The 22,023-nt window shown below is 59.0% G+C and overlaps 1 protein-coding gene across 4 annotated transcripts in view; it reads right to left on the bottom strand.

Moving 5' to 3' along the window:
• Positions 1-22,023, bottom strand: part of GLIS1 (GLIS family zinc finger 1) — a 223,851-nt gene that overhangs the window by 7,713 nt on the left and 194,115 nt on the right. For 3 of the 4 annotated variants that reach the window (XM_064589120.1, XM_045897659.3, XM_064589122.1), the window contains 4 exons: positions 13,977-14,138; positions 9,292-9,402; positions 5,571-5,703; positions 990-1,146 (listed from right to left, as the gene is read on the bottom strand). In XM_064589120.1, the coding sequence (XP_064445190.1) occupies positions 990-1,146; positions 5,571-5,703; positions 9,292-9,402; positions 13,977-14,138 (563 nt within the window). The remainder of the gene's footprint in view (positions 1-989; positions 1,147-5,570; positions 5,704-9,291; positions 9,403-13,976; positions 14,139-22,023) is intronic. The other variant, XM_064589121.1, reaches the window with a different exon arrangement.

Here is a 22,023-nt window from a genome sequence, read left to right as displayed (position 1 = left end):
CAATCCCTGCAGGTCTATGTCCCCTCCTCATGGTTAGCTTCTCCAGGGCTGGGGTCATCGGTGGCTCCAGCACGGGGTCCAGGGCCAGCCCACACCAAGGGCTCAATAACTGGACGCTGAATGAACGGATGAGTGAGTGGCAGGAGCCTGGTTAGGAGCCCTGGACAACAGATTTGGTGATGAAGCCAGGCTGGCCCCAGGCACAGGCAGGCCGATGCCAAGACTAAGGCTGTGGCCTTGGGGAGGAAGGGCAGAGGAGGTGGAAGGTACTGAGGCCAGGCCTTGGGGGACAAGTTTGATCAAGTCCTGCTAGCGGTAAGTGAAAGTGGCGGGGAGGGCAGACGGTGGGGCTATGTGACCACCCTCTGCCCATTTGCAAGGAAAACAGACTTTGGCAGCACCAGGGGCCAGCAATTAGCACATTTACCATTTCCAGCCAATTAAGTGGCCACAATGGGAACCACATTGAATACAGGAAGAGGCCACTCCTGCTTGCAGTGATCCTGCACGAGGGGTCCCTGGACAGTCCCCGAAGGCAGGGCAGTGACCACAGCTGCCGCGGCCAGAAGTGGGGGTGAGGGCCAGATGAGCACCCCTGGAGTGGGCAGTGGGCAGTCTGCTCACCAAACCCACAGTGTGAGCCAAAGAGAAGCCAGAGTGAGGCCCCCGAGGGCGCCTGGCATGGCAGTCCGGGGTGCGGGACGGGGCACGGCGCCTTCCTCAGCCACCCTCACGGGGGAGGAGGACACGAGGCAGGCGTCAGCAAGTCCAGGTGCCAACACCCTCTACCTGCTGTGTGGCTGCGAGGTGCCAATGAAACCGTGCACGGGAGGTGTTCGGTACAGGGTACGGTACACAGCAAGTGCTGCATAAATGCCCACCGTCTGCATTATCAGTAACAACCGAAAATTGCGCAGGACGCCTGCCCTCACCTGCCTCCCGAGCAGGTGCCTGCTCGCTGTCCCGGAGGACCAGCCTGCTGTACGTACCCGTCCCTGGTGCTCTCAGCCGTGGGCAGAGGGGACAGATGGTGGTGGGAACTGGTGCTGGCGTCCAGGGGGTGGTGCCTGGAAGGGACCTCGTGCATGGGGGGCAGGATGCCCGATGCGAGCCCGTTATGGGGGGTGATGGAGCCAGGATACACGCCTGCAGGGAAGCAAACAAATACCACTGGGCTTGGGCCACGCCCTAGAGGTGGTTGTGAACAACCCAGGAGCTGTGTGCCTACTGGCAGAAAGACACACACACGGAGGAAAACCAGTGGGGTGGTATTAACAGGAGGTCGGGGCCCAAACGAGGGGAGGACGGCCCGGCTCCGTTGCTCATGCCCTGGCTGCAGGGCTGTGGGGGCTGAGGCTATCCTGAAAGCAGAGGTGGACTGACAAGGGCCTGTCAGAGGCATCAGCTGGTCAGGCTGGGTGTGTGTGTGTGTGCGCGCATTTTTTTAGGGTGGGGGGTTGTATGGAGCATGCTGCCTCAAGCTGTTCCGAGTAGCCCCAGAAGCAGACAGGGGTCCTGGAATGGAGAGCAGCTTGAGAGAGACTCAGGGCTTAGCCGTACTTCTCACACGCAGAGTGCTGTAGGGTAACGGGCTGCCTTTGGTGGAAATGAACTACCCGCCCCCAGAGACGTGCAAGCACAGCCTGGATGTCCACTGTGAGGGGTCCCAAAGACAGGATGATGGTGCTAGCTGGATGGCAGGCTGGCCCAGGAGACCTATGAGAAGGGATGCCACAGACAGTTGTATAGGCTGTATATGACACAAGGCTCCTGACGGAGGAGTGGAGGCAGTCATACTCTCATCTACGATTCTAAACCTCTAGAAGACGCCTGCAGGGTGATACCACCTTCTATCACTTTTACTCCCAAGGGTCTTACCCTTGTTAAGAAGACAGGTGGGGGATGAATCAAATGGGGGACATTAGGTCATAGTCAGATGTTGATCCAGGGGCCTAACTGAGGGTCTGGGAGCAGCTACTGAGGCCAGTGCTTCCCAAATGCCTTCACCAAGGAACCCCAATTAGAGGGGAGAATGGACGCCTACTCTGGGACTAGAGCCTGAGAGAGACACAGCAGGGGTGGCAGGTTTTTCTCCATTTTATCTGAAAAAAATGGGGCCAATTTTGTTCCTTTTAAAATCTGGCCACATTTATTTGAATTTTAATAGAAATTGCCATAATTTTCCTAGAAATTAAGTCATCCAGTTGATGGCCCGGGACGACTGCAGACCTGGGGACCACACCCAGCCGTGGACAGAGGGGACAGATGGTGGTGGGAACTGGGTCAGCTGCTACAGTTTGCACGGCACCCCGGTCATCGTGGGTTCAGACCCAATGCTCTTTACCATGAGGACCATCTGAGCACACAGCACACTCTTTTCATGGATGGAGTCAAGAACGAACTTTGACATTCTCCGGTGGCTGGGGTTCCAAGGCTAGCCCATCCCAGGTTGCCCCCTTTCGTCCAGGCCTGCAATTCAGGAGGCTACTACCAGGAACTGAGTAGGGCCAGGGCAGGGATGGCAAGCTCCAAGCCTCAACTGCAGCGAATCAAGCCTCCCAAGTGATACCAAAAGAAAGTCCATTTAAAGCCAGGCCCAGGAACTGACCTGGAGCTCCAGCTCAGGCTATGTCCAAAATCGTCCTCGTAGGGGCCTATGGTCCAGGCTTCACTGTGGGCTGGCTGTGAGACCCCGGGACTCTGAATGGGCTCTTGGGGGCCCTCTGCCTCTCAGCTCCAGTCCTTTCCCTTCCCATCTTGGGAACCTCTGCTCCCATGGGCAGCCCCAACCATCCATCCACCACGTCCCTCACCACCATCCCTCCCCAGCTTGGTCAGGAAGGCACCAGAGGGGACTTCTGGGGATAGAGCCTGGCTCGGTGCTGCTCATGCTTTGCTCCACTCACCACTCTCCTGAGCACTGCTTCACCTGCCATCTTGAACCAATTTGGGGGCCTGACAGCTAGGAAGGCCTAGAATCCTGATAAATTCTGCTCTCTCTCCCTCAGCCTTGCTGACCTCGTGCTTTTATAACCCCACTGCCCATCATATTACACCCTGGGTCTGCTAAAGGAGCCTGCCAGCTAAGCTCCTGAGGGTTTCCTGTGAAGAGAGCTGGGCCTTCCTGATGAGAGACAAGCTCTTGGGACTTTCCTATCGTTAGACAACAAAAATTTGATGTCACCCTGGCGAGCTCTTCTCTCTCCCTCACCCCTCTGTTCTGGACTCCTCTGTCCTAACACTCCTTGAATCTGCCCCGTTTTCCCCTGCCTTTGCCCACCTTCTCTTGTCCAGCCGTGCAGACAGACGCAGGGTGGGCTAGGCGTGCTGAGCATGTGGACAGACAGCGATGGCAATGAGGATGTCACTGTGTCATGAGGGGTGGCGGGGGGGGGGGAACGCCGTGGAGCCTGCTGGCCTCTCCCCAGAATGCACCACTGGAGGCTATAAATCAGCGTCATGAATCATCAGCCACGAGTGCTTGACTTCTGGCCCTAACATCTGTTCCTAACTGCGCCTCAGGCATTTGCCGTGTGGCCAGCTGACACGCAGAGAGGTCCAGAACTTCTGGGTCTGCCTGGCTGGTCCTGGTCTCCCCGCGGTGCTGGAAGCAGCCTGAGGACAGGGACCAGCACGGGGCCAGGTACACAGCAGGTGCCAGGATGCCGCGGTGCAGCATCGAGCAGGGAGGCAGCGGACTGTCGGATTAAGGGCACCGCCTGTGGCCACACAGCCCAGGTTCAAGTCTGGCCTCTGCCACTTACTGGCTGTGGAGCCTCAGCAAAACGGTACTTAAGCTCTCGAGGACTCCGTTTCCTCATCTGGAAAAGGAAGAGCATAGTAGCATGTACTTTCTGAGGCTGCCGTGAGGATTCTGTTAACATGTACACGTACAGTCCCCAGAACGGCTCCTGGCACACATTCGGTAACAGTTGGCCATGTGTTATAACGAGATGGGTGAATCAACAGTTACTCTTCTCATTCACCGCGAGCAACAACAATAATCAGGATAAAATTATCTGCCACACTGGGTTATAGACGCGATCACGTCGCAATCACATTTGCTGTCACAGCAGGTCTGGGGGAGAAACCGAGGTTTGAGGCAGGGAAGACACCACTCGCTCGCTGTCAGAGCAAGCCTGGACAGGCGTGGTGTTACCCTAACGCCCGTCCCATCCCTGATGCGGCCTCAGTGACTCGGCTTCTCATCCACAGCATGGGCTCATGGGGACTGAATGAGAGGATGTTCGTTTAGTGACCAGCCCATGCAGGTGCTCAAGAGATGGCTATGGTGGGCCTGGCCCTTCTCCCTGGGATAGGCCCTGGCCTCGTGTCTGCGAGAACAGACTTCCAGCCTGGATCTGCTGCTGACTTCTCCACATGACCTTGGGTCAGTCCTCCTCCTGCCCAATTCTGAGTCCTCCCAGGGTAAAAATGATGGGGCTGCAGGGCCCTCTGCCCCAGGGCAGCCGCTGCTAATCAGTCACAGGCCTCTTCCCTGCTGGGCCTCGGAATCCTCAACACAGCCGTTGTCCCCAGGGTCTCTTCTTGCCTGCTATTTTAGCAACTCTGACCTGGTGAGAAGCAGCCCATGAAGAGGGTGTGATCCCTGCTCCATAGACCCATCCTCCTGGGGCGTCCTTGCCCTTGTGGACCTTTGTGAGCACAGATCCCTGTGAAGGGCGACCCAGAGAAAGCGTAAACGCCTTCCCTTCCTGAGGCTGTTTGGTAGGGGCTTTGACATAGTTTTAAATCTGCTGCTACTTCAACACTGAGGGGAAAGCATTAAAAATTAGAAAACAAAAAAATGTTTAAAATAGTTAGAGTAATTCAAGAAATCCCAGAGGGTGGGAAGAGCTTTCTGCTCTGGTACTACGGTTTCTTTGGGGGGAGTGGAGGGCAGAGCACCAGTCTTGTCAGCGGGAATCCCCCCTCAGGCCACACCGCCAGCCACTCAGCGAGGGTTTCCTGCTGGGGCCCGAGACCCGCGCAGCTGCCAGGGAGGACAGGCAGGCTACCTCAGTTGGACCAGAGGCTCTGCGTGTCCGGCTGGACGGGCCTGCAGCATCCCAGGGGCCGAGGGGCTCCATGTCTGGGCCGCAGAGTTTAAGAAGCTGGAAGGATTATGACCAAGTGGTCCACCCTCTCCGAGCCTCGGGCTTCTCCTCCGCAGCCGGTTGTTGTGGTTTGGAGCTCTGGTGGGGCACACGCGACTCCAGCTTGAGGCCTGGGCCTGAACCCTGACGTGGGGCCTGAAGGAAGTGCAGGAGTAAAGGGTAGGGGTGAGGAGGCCGGCAAGGCGTATACAGTGGCTTGGAGATGAGAGGGAGCACGGGATGTTCAGGGAACTGGGTTTGATGTGCCAAGGGTGGGGTGCGCCTGGCCCCGTGAGGCCTCGACGGCCAGGCTGAAAGGAGCCCGGGCTTCCTCCTGTGGGCAATGGAGCCACAGAAGAGGGTGAAGGAATGTGTGCCAGAGGAGTGGGTGCCCACGTGGCCCCTGGGAGCCCACAGAGCATTGCCGTCTTCCTGCAGGGCCGTGCCCCTGGCCCTGCCTCCCTGCACGCGTACCTGGGAGCAACTCCTGGCCCAGGGTGCGGCCCCCCTTCCTGTCGCTGGCGGCCAGCTGTGTGGACCCATGGAGCTGCTGCAGGGCCAAACACTCGGTCAGGACGTCGGCCTCGGGCTCAGGGCCTGCGTGCAGCTGAGGAACAAGCAGAGGGAGAGAGGGTGTCTGTGCGAGACCACCTGCCCGCCGGCAACCCTCGGTTTAGGGGACAGGGCAGGAAGGATGGTAAGACCAGGGTAAGACCCTTCACCTCACTGCACCTCAGCTTCCCCATCTGTAAAATGGAGCTAGTTGTATACACTGGGTTAGTTCAGGGCTGAGAGGCCGACGCTAACGTAAGAGTGAACAGGCAAAGATTTTAACAGGGGAAGTGTGTGCATGAGAGAAAACCAGAGCTGGGCAGGCTGGGAGAGCCGTGGGCTGAGTTACAAGTCTGACCCAGAGTGAAGGAGGGAGGGAGGGAACGAAGTTGGTGGAAGCATCCTAGACTAGGAGTCCTCAGGGAGCTGTGCTGTGTTGGAAGTCAGGGGGTCCCGTGTCTCCTGGGCAGGGGTCTTGCCTCAGTGTCCCCGCAGGGCCTGCCACACTCAGTTCTTGGCTGGAGTAGCCTACAGGAGGCGCAGTCTCACATGCACGGGCCCAGATGGGCGGCCAAGTACAGCAACTGGGGCCTCCCCCAAGCAGCCACTGTGTGGCCCATTCTCGTGGCTGCCACAGTGAACTCATGTGGGTAAAGTAACATATAGTGGGTACATAGAAAGTGTCTTTCCTTCCTCCCCTCTTTCCCCCACTCCTTCTTTCTTCCTGACACAGGCATAGTGGAAACAGTCTAGGGCTAGAGACAGAAGACCTGGGTTCAAATTCCAACCCATCTCTTCTCACTCCCTGTGTGACACTGGACAAGTAACTCAACCTCTCTGGCTCGCCCCTGCCTGTAATGAGCAACGACAACTGCCCCCCACCCCAGGCTGCTGTGTGGAGTATGGAAAGGACAGGTACAAAGGAGCTTGCTGAAGGTACCGGCTGACCCCAGCTGGCCGAGTCCCGCGTGGTCATGTGACAGTGGGCACGCCGGATCTATATATGGACTGGAGGTCATTGGCTGGCAAATCTTTGGCCAATAACCCTCAGCTGTCTTAAAGGCAGACTTGAGCTCCATATCCCCAAAATTCTTCACCTCCCCAGATAGGCCAGATGGAGACAGGGCATGGCTGGTTGAGGCCCTTGGGACATGGGGCGATGAGGCAGGCCTGCACCTGGGTGGGGAGGGCCCCCTCTCCCAGGGAAATCCCAAAGCCTGACTATCAGAGCTCCAAAGATTGACGTGTCCAGACTCTCATTTTACCTAGGACAAAACCGGCCCAGAGAAGGTGAGAGCCTTGTTCCATGTTACAAAGCAGCTGAGAGTCAGTGCCCAGGTTTTTCCCACCCTCCCAGGCCAGAGGGCCAGCACCCAGGCTTGGGGACGGCACGCCCAGCCTCCCGACGGACCCTCAGCTCCCTGGCCCAGCAGCTGCTTTCCATGTAAATTCAGTTTCTGGCAAAAGAGGGTCAAGGCATGTTCTCGCAGACCGCAATGTCAATCGGATTAGGAGCAGCAGGAGAGGAGAATTAAGGAAGAAAAGCATTTCTAATTCTCTCTGAAACATAGCAGGGCTGCCAAGGAGCTGTCATAATACAAGGGTCGCTTTACCCAGAAAGATACATCATCCCCAATGGCTCCTAATGGATGCTTATGGTTGGGAAGTTTGCAGATCTGTGGCCTCAGGTCCCTGGGGCTCAGTGCGAGCCAAGCACGGGGCCTGGGAAAACCAGGGCAGGATTCTGGTCCTCGGGCACCAGTCTGCTCGGGATAGAAGCCGCCTTGGCATGGAGCCTGGGCCATTCCCCATCCCTGCTCAGGCCCTTCAACCTGAGAGCAGAGGAGAGAGCTCAGGCCCTGGGGCAGGCCGGTCTGGGGTGGGACCCTGGCTCTGTCACTCCTGTGCTGCAGGACTCTGCACTGGGTTCAACTCGTCCCTCCCTCGTCGGAGCGAGGACAGATGGGGTGTTTTCACCGGCCAGCTCAGGTGCACGCTTGGACCGTGTCCCTTTTCTGCTCTACTGCTCCCAGGGTCTCCCTACTGCCTGCAGGATGAAGACTGAAGCCTCAAGCCTGGCTGCCCCCCACCCCAGTGTCTTTCCAGTGGAGGCTTGCTTGGCCCAGGCCAAGCTCTGGGCACCCCCAGCCCACGCGACTGATGCAGGCCACTTTCTCCAGCCTCTCTGCCTTTCTCTGCTTTACTTACAGCTCTAGCCAGAGTTCTTAAAACAGTGCTTGGAAAACAGTAGGTACTGCGTAAGTCTTGCAGAGCAAGTTAAGAAGCTCTCCCTGCTCTACCCTCCACGGTCACGCTGTTCTCCCTGGACTGGCCTGGGTGTTTCTCTTCATCCCCACCCCCACCCTCCCTTGCACTCAAGTACCTGTGTCCCATGGCCCTGGTGCTCTTCTGGAGATGTGGGTTGAGCCCAGAGGTGGGCTGGGCCCCGAGTAGCAGTCCCATCCCCCCACTGCACTGGGTCCCTCTGCGGCGCCCACATTCCTTGTCCAAAACAGCTCACTGCTTTCTCCTGCAAGCCTGCTTCTTTCCTAGATCCTCGGTCCTTGTCAAGGGGGCTGCCACCATCCTGCCTCCCAGAGTCCACCTCTGTGGCTCCTCTGGCACCCCCCTTCTCCCGCCTCAGCCAGCCCCCACTACCTCTCCTGCTCCTCAGCAGTGGCCTCCCTACCTCAGGATCCCCTCCAACCAGCCCAACCCATTCTCCACACAGCCTCAAGTGCTGTCTTCCAAGATGACATTCTCTGCTTAAGACGCCCCCCCCCCCCCCATGGCACCCACCATCCTCGGGACAGCCCAAACTCCTCGGTAGAGCTTTGGGCCTGTCATGCCTGCCCCCGGCAGGGGCTGCTTGGCCTCGAGGCAGGCAGGGTGCCCGCTGTTTCAGCTTCAGTCACTCCCTGGGGCACGCTCTCCTGAGGGGCTTCGCCTGCCCAATGCTTACCCCTTCCAGATTTCATGACAACACGCACCAACTTCTGTTCTGGGCCTTTACTTTGGGCCAAGTACTGTTCTACACCCTTGATGTATATTTACTCACATAATCTTCATGACAATGCTCTAAAGCAAGTCCTCTGTTGCCCCCATCGGACAGCTGAGGAACGTGAAGAACAAAGGGGCCCAGAGCTATGCCCAAGGCAGGCTGGTTCCAGAGCGCACACAACTGCGCTCCCACCCCGACAGGCTAAGGCCCCCTTCTCTGTGCCCCTGACTAGTCTCTGCAGACCTCTATTGTCTTTATTCTATTCTACTGAATGATCTCTTTATGTCTGTCTCTCCCTGCCAGGTTCCCACTGGAGGAGGGCACCATGGTTTTCCATTTTTGCATCCTCAATGCCTACACAGGGCCTGCCATCAAATGTTTACTAAGCGAGCCAGGGCGAGGGGGCAGATGGACGACAGAGAAGCTGGTGGGTGGTCTGTGGGTGGATAGATGTCTGGCCGACTGGAGGTGAGGAAATGAACTCGGTGGGAGGCAGGTCACGGATGATGGACGGCAGCATCCTCGGGTGTGCAGAAGGGTGAATGCAGGCAAGAGTGCAGGTACCTGGCTTGTTGCTGGGCAGGTGTCTGTGAGGCCAGGGGGGCGCCGGCAGAGGCGGGCCTGGAATGGAGACTGTCTTACCTTCTTATGCGCCTGCTGCTCTTTGGCTGAATGGGCCTTCACGTGCTTGCGGAGGGAGCTGGGGTCCGTGTAGCGCTTCGAGCACCCAGGGATCTGACAGGCGTAGGGCTTCTGTAACATCAGAGAGGCAGAGGCGGCGTGAGGCAGGGGCCGTCTGTCAGCCCAAGGTCGCACTGTGTGACCCACAGCGGGGAGGGGGCAGGCTACCGGCTCACAGCCGGTCCCTCCCCCAGTATCCACAGCCAGGAGGGGTCAGACTCAGCCAGCGCCGCCCATGGGCCTCAGAGTGAAGGACGGGTTGTGTCTCCATTCTACCCTCATGCTGGGACCTCAGAGAAGTCACCTCCCATCTCTGAGTCTCACGTTTCTCCCTTGCAAAATGGAGCCACCTGAATTCTAAGGATTCTCCCAGCTCGGACACTGGCCCTGAGGAAAGGACACCCTTTAGGCCCACAGCTGCAGAGAAGGCACGAGTGGACAAGGAGTACGGTGAGGTGGCTGCCTTGGAAAGGAGGAGGAGGAGGGGGAAGAGAGGGGACAGCACAGGGCCAAGCTGGAGTATGGCAGGGCCCCAGGCTGGGAGTGACTAACCACACCTTGCAGTGGGTCCAGAGACCCCAGATTGCTCTCTGGTCCATAAGAAACCCAGCTCCTCAGTCCGAGGATCACAGGAGGCCGGGAGGGAGCCAGATCTCAGACAAAGGCCTGGGGAAACTGGAGGTCCGTGCCCTTTGTGCTCCTTCCCCTTGCCGCCCCCGCCCCCCGCCATTGCTCATCTGGAACCAATCCATACCTTTACCGCCTCCCCTGCTCCTGTCTGGGCCTCATGCTGCTCTCTGTGCCCCAATCTCCCCTCCCACCACCGCCAGAGGGCCCCTGGCCATGCTCTCACCTTGGGAAACCCCTCCATGGCTCCCTCGTGCCTTCTGACACAGCCCATCTCCCAGCACTGAAGGCCGTTTGGGACTTGGGTGAGCTGAAGTTCTCACCCCTCCTCCTGCCCCTGTCCTTGTGCGCCCACCCGCCCAGCCCTTCGGGAATCTTCTTCCCACCTCCACCCCGACCCTCCCCCGGGCAGCACCGAGCACCCAGCACTGCTGGGTTTGTTCAATGTCCTTCTCTACCAGGTAGTGAGTGCATTTCCTCGGGGGATGGTCCCTTCTGATTCATCCCAGGGACCGTCTCAGGGAGTGGCTCTAACTGAATTCTGAGCTCTCCCCCAGGGGCTCCCGTAGGACCATGCTTGGGGTTCCAGCTGCTATTGGGGCTTGAAACCATTCAGCCCTAATATACCTAACGGTTCTGGTTTCTCCAGGCCCTCCGGCCTCTGGCAACTGCAGGGGACTGGGGAGAAGGAGAAGGTGGCCCCTCTCAGATTCAGTGCCAGGGACAGCCATGTCCCTGTCAGACACACCCAGTGCAACTGTCCCCCCACCGCTCTCCGGCCTCAAGGCAACTCGGTCCTTGCTGGCCTGAGGAGGGGCCAGTCCAACCACAGACCCAAGGGCCTCGCGGGGAGGGAGAAGCAGAAAGAGACGACCATACCTTGGTGCTGCCACGGACAGGTGCCAGGTTAAAGAAACGGAGGAGAGCAAAAAGAAAGAGACAGAGAAGTGAGAGCTTGCCTCGCTGAAAGGAAGGTGCGGGGCAGGAGGACGGAGCGCACCTCAGAGCTGCCCCTCCCAGCCGCGTGAGACACAGACGTGTAGACACACCCACACCCACACACCACTTCTCCCAGGGGTCGGCTCCCACCCCAACACACGCACATACGTACACATACACATCCTCTCTCGTGGGCCCCGGCCTGTCCTGCCCCAGGCCCTGTCCCTCGGGGATGCTGATACAAATCCACACACTCTTGCCAAAAAAACAAACAAACAGAGCTCCAAGTGTGCAGGCACACTCGACGGGAAAGGGCGCAAGGCCCAGCTCCGTGTTTGTTTTTCCAGGGCCTGACGTGTGCAGAACATTCCTCCGGCCCCGCTCCCCTGTGAGCCCTCAGGAAACCCTGGGACTGTACCAGGCAGGAGTCACTGCCCTGGCTCCGGAGCCTCAGTAACAAGGACGCTGGGCCACAGCCCACACGGCCCCCCAGGTCTCCACTGGGCAGCCCGTCCAGCCTCACACCCACTGTGGGAGAAGCACAGAGGAGGAAGGAGAGGCTGACGCTTTGCCCAAGGTCTCACAGCAAGAGCGTGTCAGTGACATTCTGTGAGGAGGTCTCCCCTGGCCTGGGCGCAGGAGAGATGATCACCCCCAGGGCAGGGGCAGCCAGGATTCGGAGTGCCTGGGGACACGGCAGGGTTTGGTCAGCATTCCGTCAGCGAGTCAGAGGAGGGAAAGGAGGGACTCGCAGTTGCCGTGTGGACCGCGTGTCAGGCCTGTACTTGCATCGTTTGAGTTGATTTCCCCATGGCTCCCCCATGACGTAGGTGTTGGAGGCAACTGAGGCCCAGAGAGGCTAGGTGACATTCCTTGGAGCTCTGGGCCCAGGTGGAGGGCCAGAGTTAAAACCTGGCTGGCTCTCTCTAGTCTGTTCTGCCACTTTCCTGCCCATGGGGAGAATCCCACGTTCTCTGGCGCCAGAGGGGAGCTGGGAACATGACCGGGTCCCTTCTGGAAAAGAAGGCCCAGCCCACATAGGCTGACCCACTGGCCTCTGGGCCGTGGGTGCTGGGAAGGCAACCTAGCTGTGTAGGATCGCCAGGGCTGTTTTTGTGTGGATGGGCACGAGTGGGGGCTGGGCTTGGTGGCTGTACCTACAGGGGGCCTCACCAGGACCTTCGGGGAGATGAAGGCCTGACATAACCCTGTGGGCTCATTCTGGGCCTGACCTGCCCTAGGCCTCACAGCTCTGTTCACATACCAAGTGGGGGCCAGAGGCTTGTTGCTTTGGGGCTGGGTCCAGGAAATGCAGCAAGGAGGGAGGGAAGAAGGGGGCAAGTCAGAGTAGGTGACCCTGGAAGGCCTGGAGGGACATTGCTCAGGCTGGGGGTTGGGCGTGCAGCGGGCCTGGTGCTGATGCTGTCCTGTGGTCTCTGGGAGACCTAACTAGGCGGCTTGGGCACAGACTGTGCCCCTCAGGGCCTGGGTAGGGGCCAAGGGCCCCAAAGCCTGGGCTTGTGAGAACGTAATGAAGGCAGGAGTTGGTGAGAATGCCTCCTCACTTCGTGTCCCCAACACAGCCTGTGACAGTGAAGCCTGAGAGGGGGAGGGGTGGAGAGAAGGGTTGGGTTCAGTTGGGAACAGGGCTCTTCCTTCCTACCCTGTCCCCTGTACTCAGCTCCACCTTTCCAGGGGGCTCATACACCAGCCACTGGACCTTGCCGCGTACCAGCTGTGTGACAGTCAGGGACGTCATCGGAGTCTCAGTTTCTTTGCAAAATGAGGATCATGGCCCTTACCTTATGGGTTGTTACCAACATTAAACTGGGGAAGAGTGTATGGGATACTGGTCGTGAAGGAAACGTATAGAACATCTTGCCGAGGGACTAACCTGCACCCACAGCATGACTTCTCTATGTTTTCTGCCCCCTTCTCCCCCACCAGCCATCATTTTGGGTCTTGGCTTTCCCAGCTTATTCCGGTCCAAGTAAAGGGCTTGGACCAGAGGGCCTCCAGCTCTGACCACTGTTGTTAGTCACCCTTGTGGGCCTCTGTTTCCTCATCTGTGTATCTGTCTCCTAGACTGGCTGAGCCAGATGGCCACTCAGGTCTCCCAGCCCCCCACCAGCAGGGTTCCCCAAACATTTGTCCAAAGAGCAGAGACAGGCAGGGGGCCCAGACATACACTCTGGATGCAGACCTGTCTCCTGCTGTACCTGGGGGCGGGGTCCTCCCAAGCCACACGTACCCCTCACACAGGCTCTGTAAGACAGGTGTGAGGCCCAGCTCCGGGTCAGTTCCGCCACCTCCCCACTGAGCAGGCACTGAACCTCCTGGAACCCTGCTTCCCTCATCTGTCAGAAGGGTCAGCGACCCCCTGACGGGCAGGGTCAGTGGAAGACGACGTTTTAGAAAGTGCTCTGTTAACCGCTGAGGTCTGGATGCACGCGACAGAATGCTGGGACCGACACTGTGATAAAGTTGCAGGTTATCATGCCGTTAGGCCCAAACGAGGGAAAGGGGGTGGACATACAGGTATCTGGGGCCCAGATCCAGAGTCTGAGGCCCTGTTCACCTCAAGCCCTCACCCACCGTGCTTAGGGGATAAAGTACAGCCCTGGAGAGGTTCTGGCCTGTCTCCATGGGGCAGGAGGGGCAGCGGGGGGGAAGAGCAGGGAAGGTCTGCTCTGGGGCTGCTGATGGGTCTGGGCAGAGGATGCAGGATGGGAAGCCCCCTCTCTCCATGGGGATATGCCTGGACCCTGGTGCCCAGGCCAGCAGCCGCAGGCAGAAGCAGTGGTTCTCAACTTCCTCTTCGCCAGGCTATTGGGCAATGTTGAGAGACATTTGTCCCAACCGGGAGATGGACAATTGCTCCTATCTATCGGATAAACATCCTATAATGACAGGCCTTCCCTCTCCCCGCATACTGTCATCCTGCCCAGAAGGTCCAGGGCTCAGGACGAAGGCAGGTTTCTGCGCGGGCCCTGGCTGCTCGCCTGCATCACACAAGTGAGGGAGCGTGCACACCTCCCACCCCTTCCCCCTCGGCCTCTGCCCTTGGGCCTCGGGCCTACCGTGTCAAGGTGGGTGCGCTGGTGCTTGGCACGGTCGCTGGAGTTGCTGAAGGCCTTCTGACAGCCTGGGTGCTGGCACAGGTATGGCTTCTCGCCCGTGTGGCTCCGCAGGTGGATCTTGAGGTTCTCCAGCCGCGAGAAGGCCTTGCTGCAGCCTTCAAACTGCGGGAGAGGCTGGTGAGGGGTGCTCGGCAGCCCCCAGAGGACCCACTACTCAGCCTGGAAACGGCCCCAGCATCCTCTGCCCCCAGTCCTGCCCAGGCCTCCAGGGGCCCCACTTCAGCTCCCCATGAAGTGATCGGGACCCAGACTCTCTCTGGGAAACCCTGGAGGGTCCTGGAAAAAATATTCCCCTGACTTAGAAATGGCCCCTAGGGCTAGAGAAGAAAGTGGTCTTTCCATCTCTGGATCTGGAAAGATCCCCAATGGCATGTGGAAATGATATGTTGCCCTGAAGGGACAGGAGAGCAGGTGGAGACGGCCCTATATTTGGAACCTGAGGCCTGGATGTGAGTGACGCTTTGGGCAGTGCCCTTGACCTCTCTTATCTCTTCACCTACAAACTTAAGACTGTGTGACCACCACTCAGGGCCGATAGGAGGGCTCCAGGTGAGGGGACGCTGACTGTCAAAGGGCTTTGTCCATCTGGAGCGCACATCAGTGCCGATTGCTGTCAGAATAACCACCAATTTTTAAACTCAGGGTCTCCGATGTATCATCTGGCCGTCTGTCCGGGGCCCACCGTGTGCCAGGCCCCGTGCCGGGCGGTGGGCAGGCCACAGGTGCGACACAGACATGGCGACGCCCCTGGTTGGGGAGGGATGGACAGAGCACCCAATGCAGCACCTCCTCCTGGGAGCCCAGGCTGCCCCGTCCCAGTCCCACAGCCCCTGCCGAGTACCCCACCCTCCGCTCTCCCCAGAACCCTCAGGCTTCTCACTCCTCCTGCGCTCCCCCTACACGACCACCTGAGGAGTCTCTGATGTAGAAACGGGCCCCGGGGCTCTGCCTGAAGCCCCCCCCGACTCCTGCTCACACCCTTACAGCAGCACGAGCCCACCAGGCCGCTGCAAGCCCCTGCTCGCCAGTCGCTCAGCCAGGGTCATCCTCTCTCTTATAACCATCCATCCAGTCTGCCCTCAGCCTTCAAAGTCCAGCTCGAATGCTGCCCCGTGGCACATTCCCGGGCCCCTCGTGTGGCCGGCCGCTCCTCTCTGCTTGTCCTCGCTGTCCGGCGGGTCCTGTGGGGCACACCATGGGCCGGGAGGAGGACCCCGCGCAGACCCGACCCTGCTCCGTCCACGCAGACGTGGGGCACGGTGGTCACCACACCACAGCCCTGAAGTGTGCGGCCTCCAAGTTCCCACCTCAGAGATAGACGCTTCGTGTGGTGATCACAGGGCGGTGACACGGCAAAGACAGGACGCAGGCCACCTCTGACACCAAAGCCCAGGTGGTTCTGCTGTGCCCGCTGCCTTCCCAGGGCAGGTGGGCAGGGGGAGGTGACCCTTGGGGAGGAAGAGACCAGAGGAACCAGCTCCTGTGCCCAAGCCATGAGTTTCATCCCCCAGCTTAGGACAGACCTGAGGACAGGGACTTGGGGACAATGACTGGTCTGGGGTGAGCTCCCTCCGCGTCCCTCCCTTGAAGGCCCGCCCACAACTGCAGGCCATGCTCTGCTGGGGCTGATCCAAGGCGGGCAGCCTGCAGCTGGGTTTTAGAGACTGTCCCGCCTCTGCTCCCAGACGAGGTGCCTTTTCCATGCATCAAAACCAGGAGGAAATCCTGCCTGGGGAGTGAAGAGGCCACAAGCTACTCCTCCGCTCTCCTGCGATGGCCCTGTGCCACGCTCACCCCAGAATGAGGTGGAGGAGCCACGGCTGGAAGGAAAGTGGGCTGCCTCTTGGCACCCAGCTGGTCCTTCGTCCCTCCTCTGGCCGCTGCCCGAAGGGAGGACATCTAAGGCAGAGGAGCAATAACTCCTCGTGCACCACGTGTGTTTCCTGACTGTGCGACAGTCCCCCAGACTCTGGAGACCCGTGTATCATCTCCTTCCCACCAGGGCCCTTATGCCTGTCTGGCCAGCCTCCATCTCAGCCGACTCGCTGACTATTTAATTCATACATTTTTCAAAAGCCCAGGATCTGCGGCTTGGTGTTCGCACTCTTCTGCTGCAAACCTGACACCTCCCCCATCTGCACACACCCACCGTGTCCTGCTGGAGCTGCTGGGAGTGACGACTCTGAGTGTTGTCAGGGACTCTCAGGCCCCCAGGCCTTTGCTTGAGCTGTTCCCTGGGCCTGGAATGCCTTTCCCTCCTTCACTCATTTTGCAGATGTCTACTCATCTACTCGTGGTGTTCAAGCAAGGCCTCCTACGAGAAGCCTTCCCAGCTCCGCGGCCCCTCCCTGGTCACACCCTGAGCCTGTGGGTTAGAAGATTTTTTGCTACACACCTACTGCCTTCTCGCCAGGCCTCTAGGCTGAGGGTCTGGGAGCTCCCTGAGGGCAGGGCTGGCTTCTCATTTGCGGGACAAAGGCTGGGTTAGAGACCTGATCCATGGGGGGTGAGAACAGAAATTCCCAGGCCTGGGGAGGCATGTGCCCTTGTGAATGCACCCTCTTCCCTGCAGGGTTCATCCAAGTACCCCAATTCCTGTGCCCTAGGTCTGTGCCATGCCCATGTCCTACCCCTATGCCCCCAGAACCTCCCAGAGTGGTGTCACAGGCTAGGGTGAACAAGCAGCAGCTGAGGGCGCCCTGATGGGATGCCTATCCCCCAAGGTAGAACCAGAGGTAGCGGCAGGTGGAAAAGGGGTGCTGCCCGATCAGGACTGCTCTGGGGTGAAGACGTTGCAGGGACCACTCCCGAGCAACACCCCCAGCAGGCCAGCACCCGGACATGCCAGGGACCTTGAGGGTGTGGGCTCTGCTCACAGCTGCTGCCAAGGTTCACCAGGTCCTCCCCATCCAACCACCACACAGACAGCCAACAGAGGCAGAGCCAGGAGGATGGCACGCTCCCGGGTTCACACCTATGTGTGTTCGCTCTGCTGGGCCTGTGCTGTCCCTGGGGTCACCCCACTCGAGACTCTAGAGCTCATCATGCCTTCCGACATCCAGCCAACCCCCTTGGCATTCGAGGCCTTCAGGGGTCTGGTGTGGCACGACTTGGGGTTAAGTGTCCAGACTTGGAAAGCAGACAGCCCTGTGACCTTGGCAAGTCAGTGGCCCTCTCTGTGCCTCAGTTTCTTTCTCTGTAACATGAAGACAGAAACCAGCTCAGGGAGTTGGTGTGATGTGAGGGCAAGGCGAGGTGCATATTTGCACGGCACACAGGACACATTCTGTAAATGTTATCACTATCATCATGGTGGTGACTGCTCCTATCTTGCCCTCAGAAAAGACACCAGTGTAGGTCAGGTTTTTACTGACCCCAGAAGTAAAGACCAGAGGGCCCTGGTTGACAGGCTTGCCGTTGGGTCTGGCCCTAAAACCCTTTCCAATGTCAATCCCACGGGGCATCACTTGGGTGCCAGAAACAGCCTCTGATGAGAGTGAGGCAGCCTTTTGGGGTGGGAATGGCCTGATGGGGCCCTATGTATTGGCTATGTGGGGGCTGGGAGGGCAGCACGGAGTGGTGCCCCCCACTGTTGTGTTGTGGGGTTAGAGATGCTGCCAGAATGGAGACATAGGTGTTGCAGCAGAAATAAAGCCAACAGGCACATCCCTGGCTTTGGGCCTTGGTTTCCCTGAGGGGGCTGCAGGATGGGCCCTAAGGCAATGCCACTGTGACCCAAAGGTGTAATGATGCTTCCATGGGGTCTGCACCCCAAGGGGGTACGCACACAGACCTTCCTGACACTCCCCCCACCAACACTCCAGTCCCTTGAGGCTCTAGGGCAGATTTTGCCCTGGACAGACCCCCTCCTCCCTGCTGTCAATGTTCAGGTATATAACCCCGCATAGCAGACCTCCCGGGATGTCCCCCACCCTGTTGCAAGGGGGGCAAAGGGGGAATTGCTGCTACTCGTCCCAAAGGGCTAAGCCACAGTCAGAACCGCCACCGCTTATAGAAAGAACTGCCTCCTCAATCTTCAACACAAGGCAGCAGGGCCAGGCAAACCCCACAATTCTGAAAGGCACCCACATGCCCCATCCACCTACCCCTGACCTATCACTCACCCTCGTCACTGCTGCCCGCACCCCATCACTTGTCCTGCCTCACCCTTCTACCTCCTCACTTCTGGGATTCAGGCTCGTCCTCTCTGTGCACACTGATTCATATCCTGCCTCACTCAGCTGCCCCTGTGTGCCTGGCAGGGTGCTGGGAGCTGGGACTTCAGGGCCAAAAAGACCACAAAAGCCCCATAAGTCCAAACAAAAGAGAATGTATTCAGCCCCCAGAAGGGGCTGATCTCAGGTGGCGTCCAGCTGGGGAAGGCGGGGGGCTCACTAAAGCCTTCTAGCTCCAGGACTTGACGCCTAGGCAGGGTTTGGACAAACAGGGTAGGAAGCGCCTACCAAGGGCTGGCTGCTGTGTGCGTCTCACGTGCTGTGTCACTAATCACGACAACATGCTCTGCTGATAGCCCCACTCTGCAGAGGAGGAGCCTGAGGCGCAGCAAGGGGACACCCTTGGCTCCAGGTCACATAGCTAGTGACTGGCGGAGCTGGGATCTGATCTCGAGTCTGGCTGCTGTGCCCATCTGTTTCTCTGTGTCCCTAACCACTCTGGCCACTGCCTCAGGACCCCGGTGGAAAGCACCAAAAACGGGGATGCCCTCAGCAGCTATTACGATAATTTCCAACTGGGCCCACGTCCTGGGTTCCATTTCTAGGCAAAGTCCAGGCCCAGCCCAGGATGTAGAGCTGAGGCCGGGAGAGGAGGATGCCCTTCCTCCTGGCCCCTCCAAGAGGGGAGATGCCACCACACAAAAAGGAAAAACAAGGCGGCGCAGCAGAGAAGAAAGAGCTGCGGCTGATGCTCAGAGTGCAGAGTCTTGAAAGGCCCAGTTTCCACATGTGGGGCGTGTTACAAAAGAAGATTAAAATAACGGGGAAAAATACCCCGGGAACCGTGAAGCCCCAGACCATCTGGAGTTTTACAGTAACAGGCAGGGGAAAATCAGAATTAATTGAAAAAAGTCCACTGCAATCCATTATGGGCTGCGTGCTGCTCACAGAACCAGGGGCGGGAGATGAAAGACCGAGGGGAGCCATCCCAGGAGCTGGGGAGGGCCCACCATTTCCCTCTGCAGGCCGAGCCCAAGGACCCTTCAGTTCTGGCTGGGGGAGGGGGAGGGCACTGGGTCAGCTGTCAGAATCCAGCGGGGCTGGGCTCACCCAGCTCAGCAATCTGCCCTCTCTGAGCCTTGCCTTCGTCTGCAGAGTGGCTAAGCGAGACCACTGAGGGAAGCACGCTGCCAGACATACCACTGGTGCTGAGCAAGACTGTTCTCTCCCTCGGGCCCCTGGGGAAGGTGCAAGAACGCGGTTTCACATGTGAGGTGTGGGGCAATGTGCTGTAAGCCACAGACCATGCGATCGTGCAAACAGGTCTGTGCCGGCCTCCGCCACCGACAGTCACAAACTTGGGCAAATCACGTGCCCTCATGGCCCTCATTTTTTCTCCTCTCTAAAATGGGGCCACCGTTAACGATGGCGAGAAGTAAATAAAAGGATATGCCCAGCAGAGAAACTGGCACACAGTGGGGGCCTAATAAATGTCAAGTTTCCTCCCTGTGGCGGTTGTGGCCCAAAGAGCAGAGAGGGCCGGTTTCTCATGCTCTGGCTAAGACTCTGGACACAAAGGGCAAGGAGGGGGTTTGGGGAAACAGGGCATGGGTGGGGGCAGGGGAGGAAATGCCTCCAGTTTGGCATTTGCCAGTGACTTGCTTCTAAACAAACACATTTCTGGTTTAAGGGTAAAATATATTGGGTTACAACAGTCTGGCAGGCCATTCGGGGATCAACTTCTCATTTTTGTGCAAACTTTTAACTTACTTTATAACAATGATTTGGATGTGTGGTGCCAGATCCTTCTCCAAGATGTCAAATAATTCTGTGTTTGGCCAGCTCGAAAGGCCAGCCAGCTGGGAGCTGAGGTCCAGCCCCCCTGCCCCGTACCCTGGCACGGGGACTCTGGCCCCGAGGTTACCGTCCTCTGAGCCCCTATGGGGTTTCCATGGGAGTCTCCTCAGAGTCTGCTTCGCCAGCCCTCAGGGGGTCCAGGTGAGAAGGGAAGGGACAGACACAGAGAGAGTCCTGGGAGGTGAGACCGGAGGGTAGCAGCCTGGACCCGGCTCTGGGAGCCCCCGAGGGTCCGGTCTCGCTTCGGGCCTGCGGTGCTGTCTGCACCAGTGAAGGAGAGGGCAGCTGCGTGCAGGAGGGAGACTATGACAGAACAACCACTCTCACATTTACCCTGTACCCGGGACTGGGCCAAACTCTTCCTAAACACGATCTCCTTCGTCCCATTAGGACAGTATACCAACCCCTCCCTCGCGACACAGGCAGGAAGCAAGGCCCAGGGAGTCTAGGTGTCAGATTCCCAGAGTTCCTGAGGGATGGCGCCTGGGTTTGCCTCCAGTGCCCGAACTCTGTGCCCCAGGCCACACTAGTGTCTTGGGCAGCCATGAGCAAGATCCCAGGCCAGGGTGGGGGTCTCTTCACACCTGCTCAGCTTTCCGTGGCTTTATAACCATCCAGAGAGGCTGGTGGGGGGTGGGAGTGGGGGCGAGGCACTGCGAAGCACAGAAGGCAAAGGGAGAATGGGCCAGAGGGAACACAGCCCTCCCTTCCGCCCACCCCCCAGAGCCAGTCAGGTTGTACCTGCCCTTGGGAGATTTCTAAGGCTGGATGAGGGCTGCAGACCCCTTGTCCCTACCTCACCCGGACTGCACTGAAGACTCCTGGCTGGGATCTCTCCAGCAGAAAGTCTCTGGGCAAGAAGCACGTTCTTATTCCCAGCGAGCAAGGGCCAAAGGAGCTAGGCCACCCCTCCAGGGGTGTGTGGAGCCCCCAAATGAGGAGCAAAGGGGCACAGAGTCTGTTCACCGAGTACACAGGTGGGTCCCGGGGGGAGCTCCTGGTGCTGAGCGGAGGCTAGACATCCCCGGGGTGCAAGGAGCAGCTCTGCTGGGGCCAGGGCCTGGCAGCGAGTGGACGGCACGGCTGGCTGCCACATACATGCACCGAGCCCCCAGCCGCAGACCCGGAGGCATAGACACACACACACACACACACACTGCCTGACACCTCCCCTCCCAACCAAGCCCTGCGCCAAAGACACAGAAGCCCAGGACAACACCACACAGCACCAATTTAAACACATGCTCACACCGACAGGACTCACGTCACAGAGACAGAAGCCAGCATGTACACGCTCACACCTATCCACAAGGACCCCCGAGCCCCAGACCCCGGCACAGGCTCAAACACACAAACTCCCCGCCCCCCCCCCCCCACGGACTGACAGCCCCCCCCACAGTACAGTGCACGCCCCATGCGCGGCCTCGTAACAGTGTGTGTGCACGGGGAGAAGACCCTCACCCGAGACAGTATCCGGAAACGGCGTGCAAGAGGTCAGTGGATAAGGACGTGCCCTCACACCATCCCAACACCCAACCAGCCAGATTCGGGGACAGTCACACTCCCACACACCTCTCTCCACGGCTCTAGGCAGCCCTCAGGGGCCCACGGTACCCCCGACTTTCCCACGGCCGCAGCATGGGCTTGGCTTTGGGGAGGGCACACATGGTCTTAGAGAACCCGAAGGCAAGGCCAAGGGCAGCCTCTGGCCGCGCTGACCTCTAGCCCAGTGCTCCCTCCTCCTCCCCGGCTCAGCCACAGGCCACACCTGCCAGCCCCCAGGCCTGTGTCTGTGTCCTCCGTTTGCCTGTCTAGTCCTCGCTGCCTTCTAAGGCTTGGCTCAGGCCTCGTGTCCACTCCTCTCCCCAGGCCTTCCCTCATCCTCCCAGGTTCTGCCCTCCTCCGAGCGCCCGGGACCGAGGGCTGCCCAGCCGCCATCATGGTGCCGACGCCAG

Source organism: Mirounga angustirostris, unplaced genomic scaffold (assembly GCF_029215605.1).
Source record: "Mirounga angustirostris isolate CCGP_5_RB_7025 unplaced genomic scaffold, mMirAng1.0.hap1 SCAF_4, whole genome shotgun sequence".
Classification (NCBI taxonomy): domain Eukaryota; kingdom Metazoa; phylum Chordata; class Mammalia; order Carnivora; family Phocidae; genus Mirounga; species Mirounga angustirostris.
Note: the sequence above shows the minus strand (reverse complement) of the source record. Positions and strands in the feature narration are given on the sequence as shown.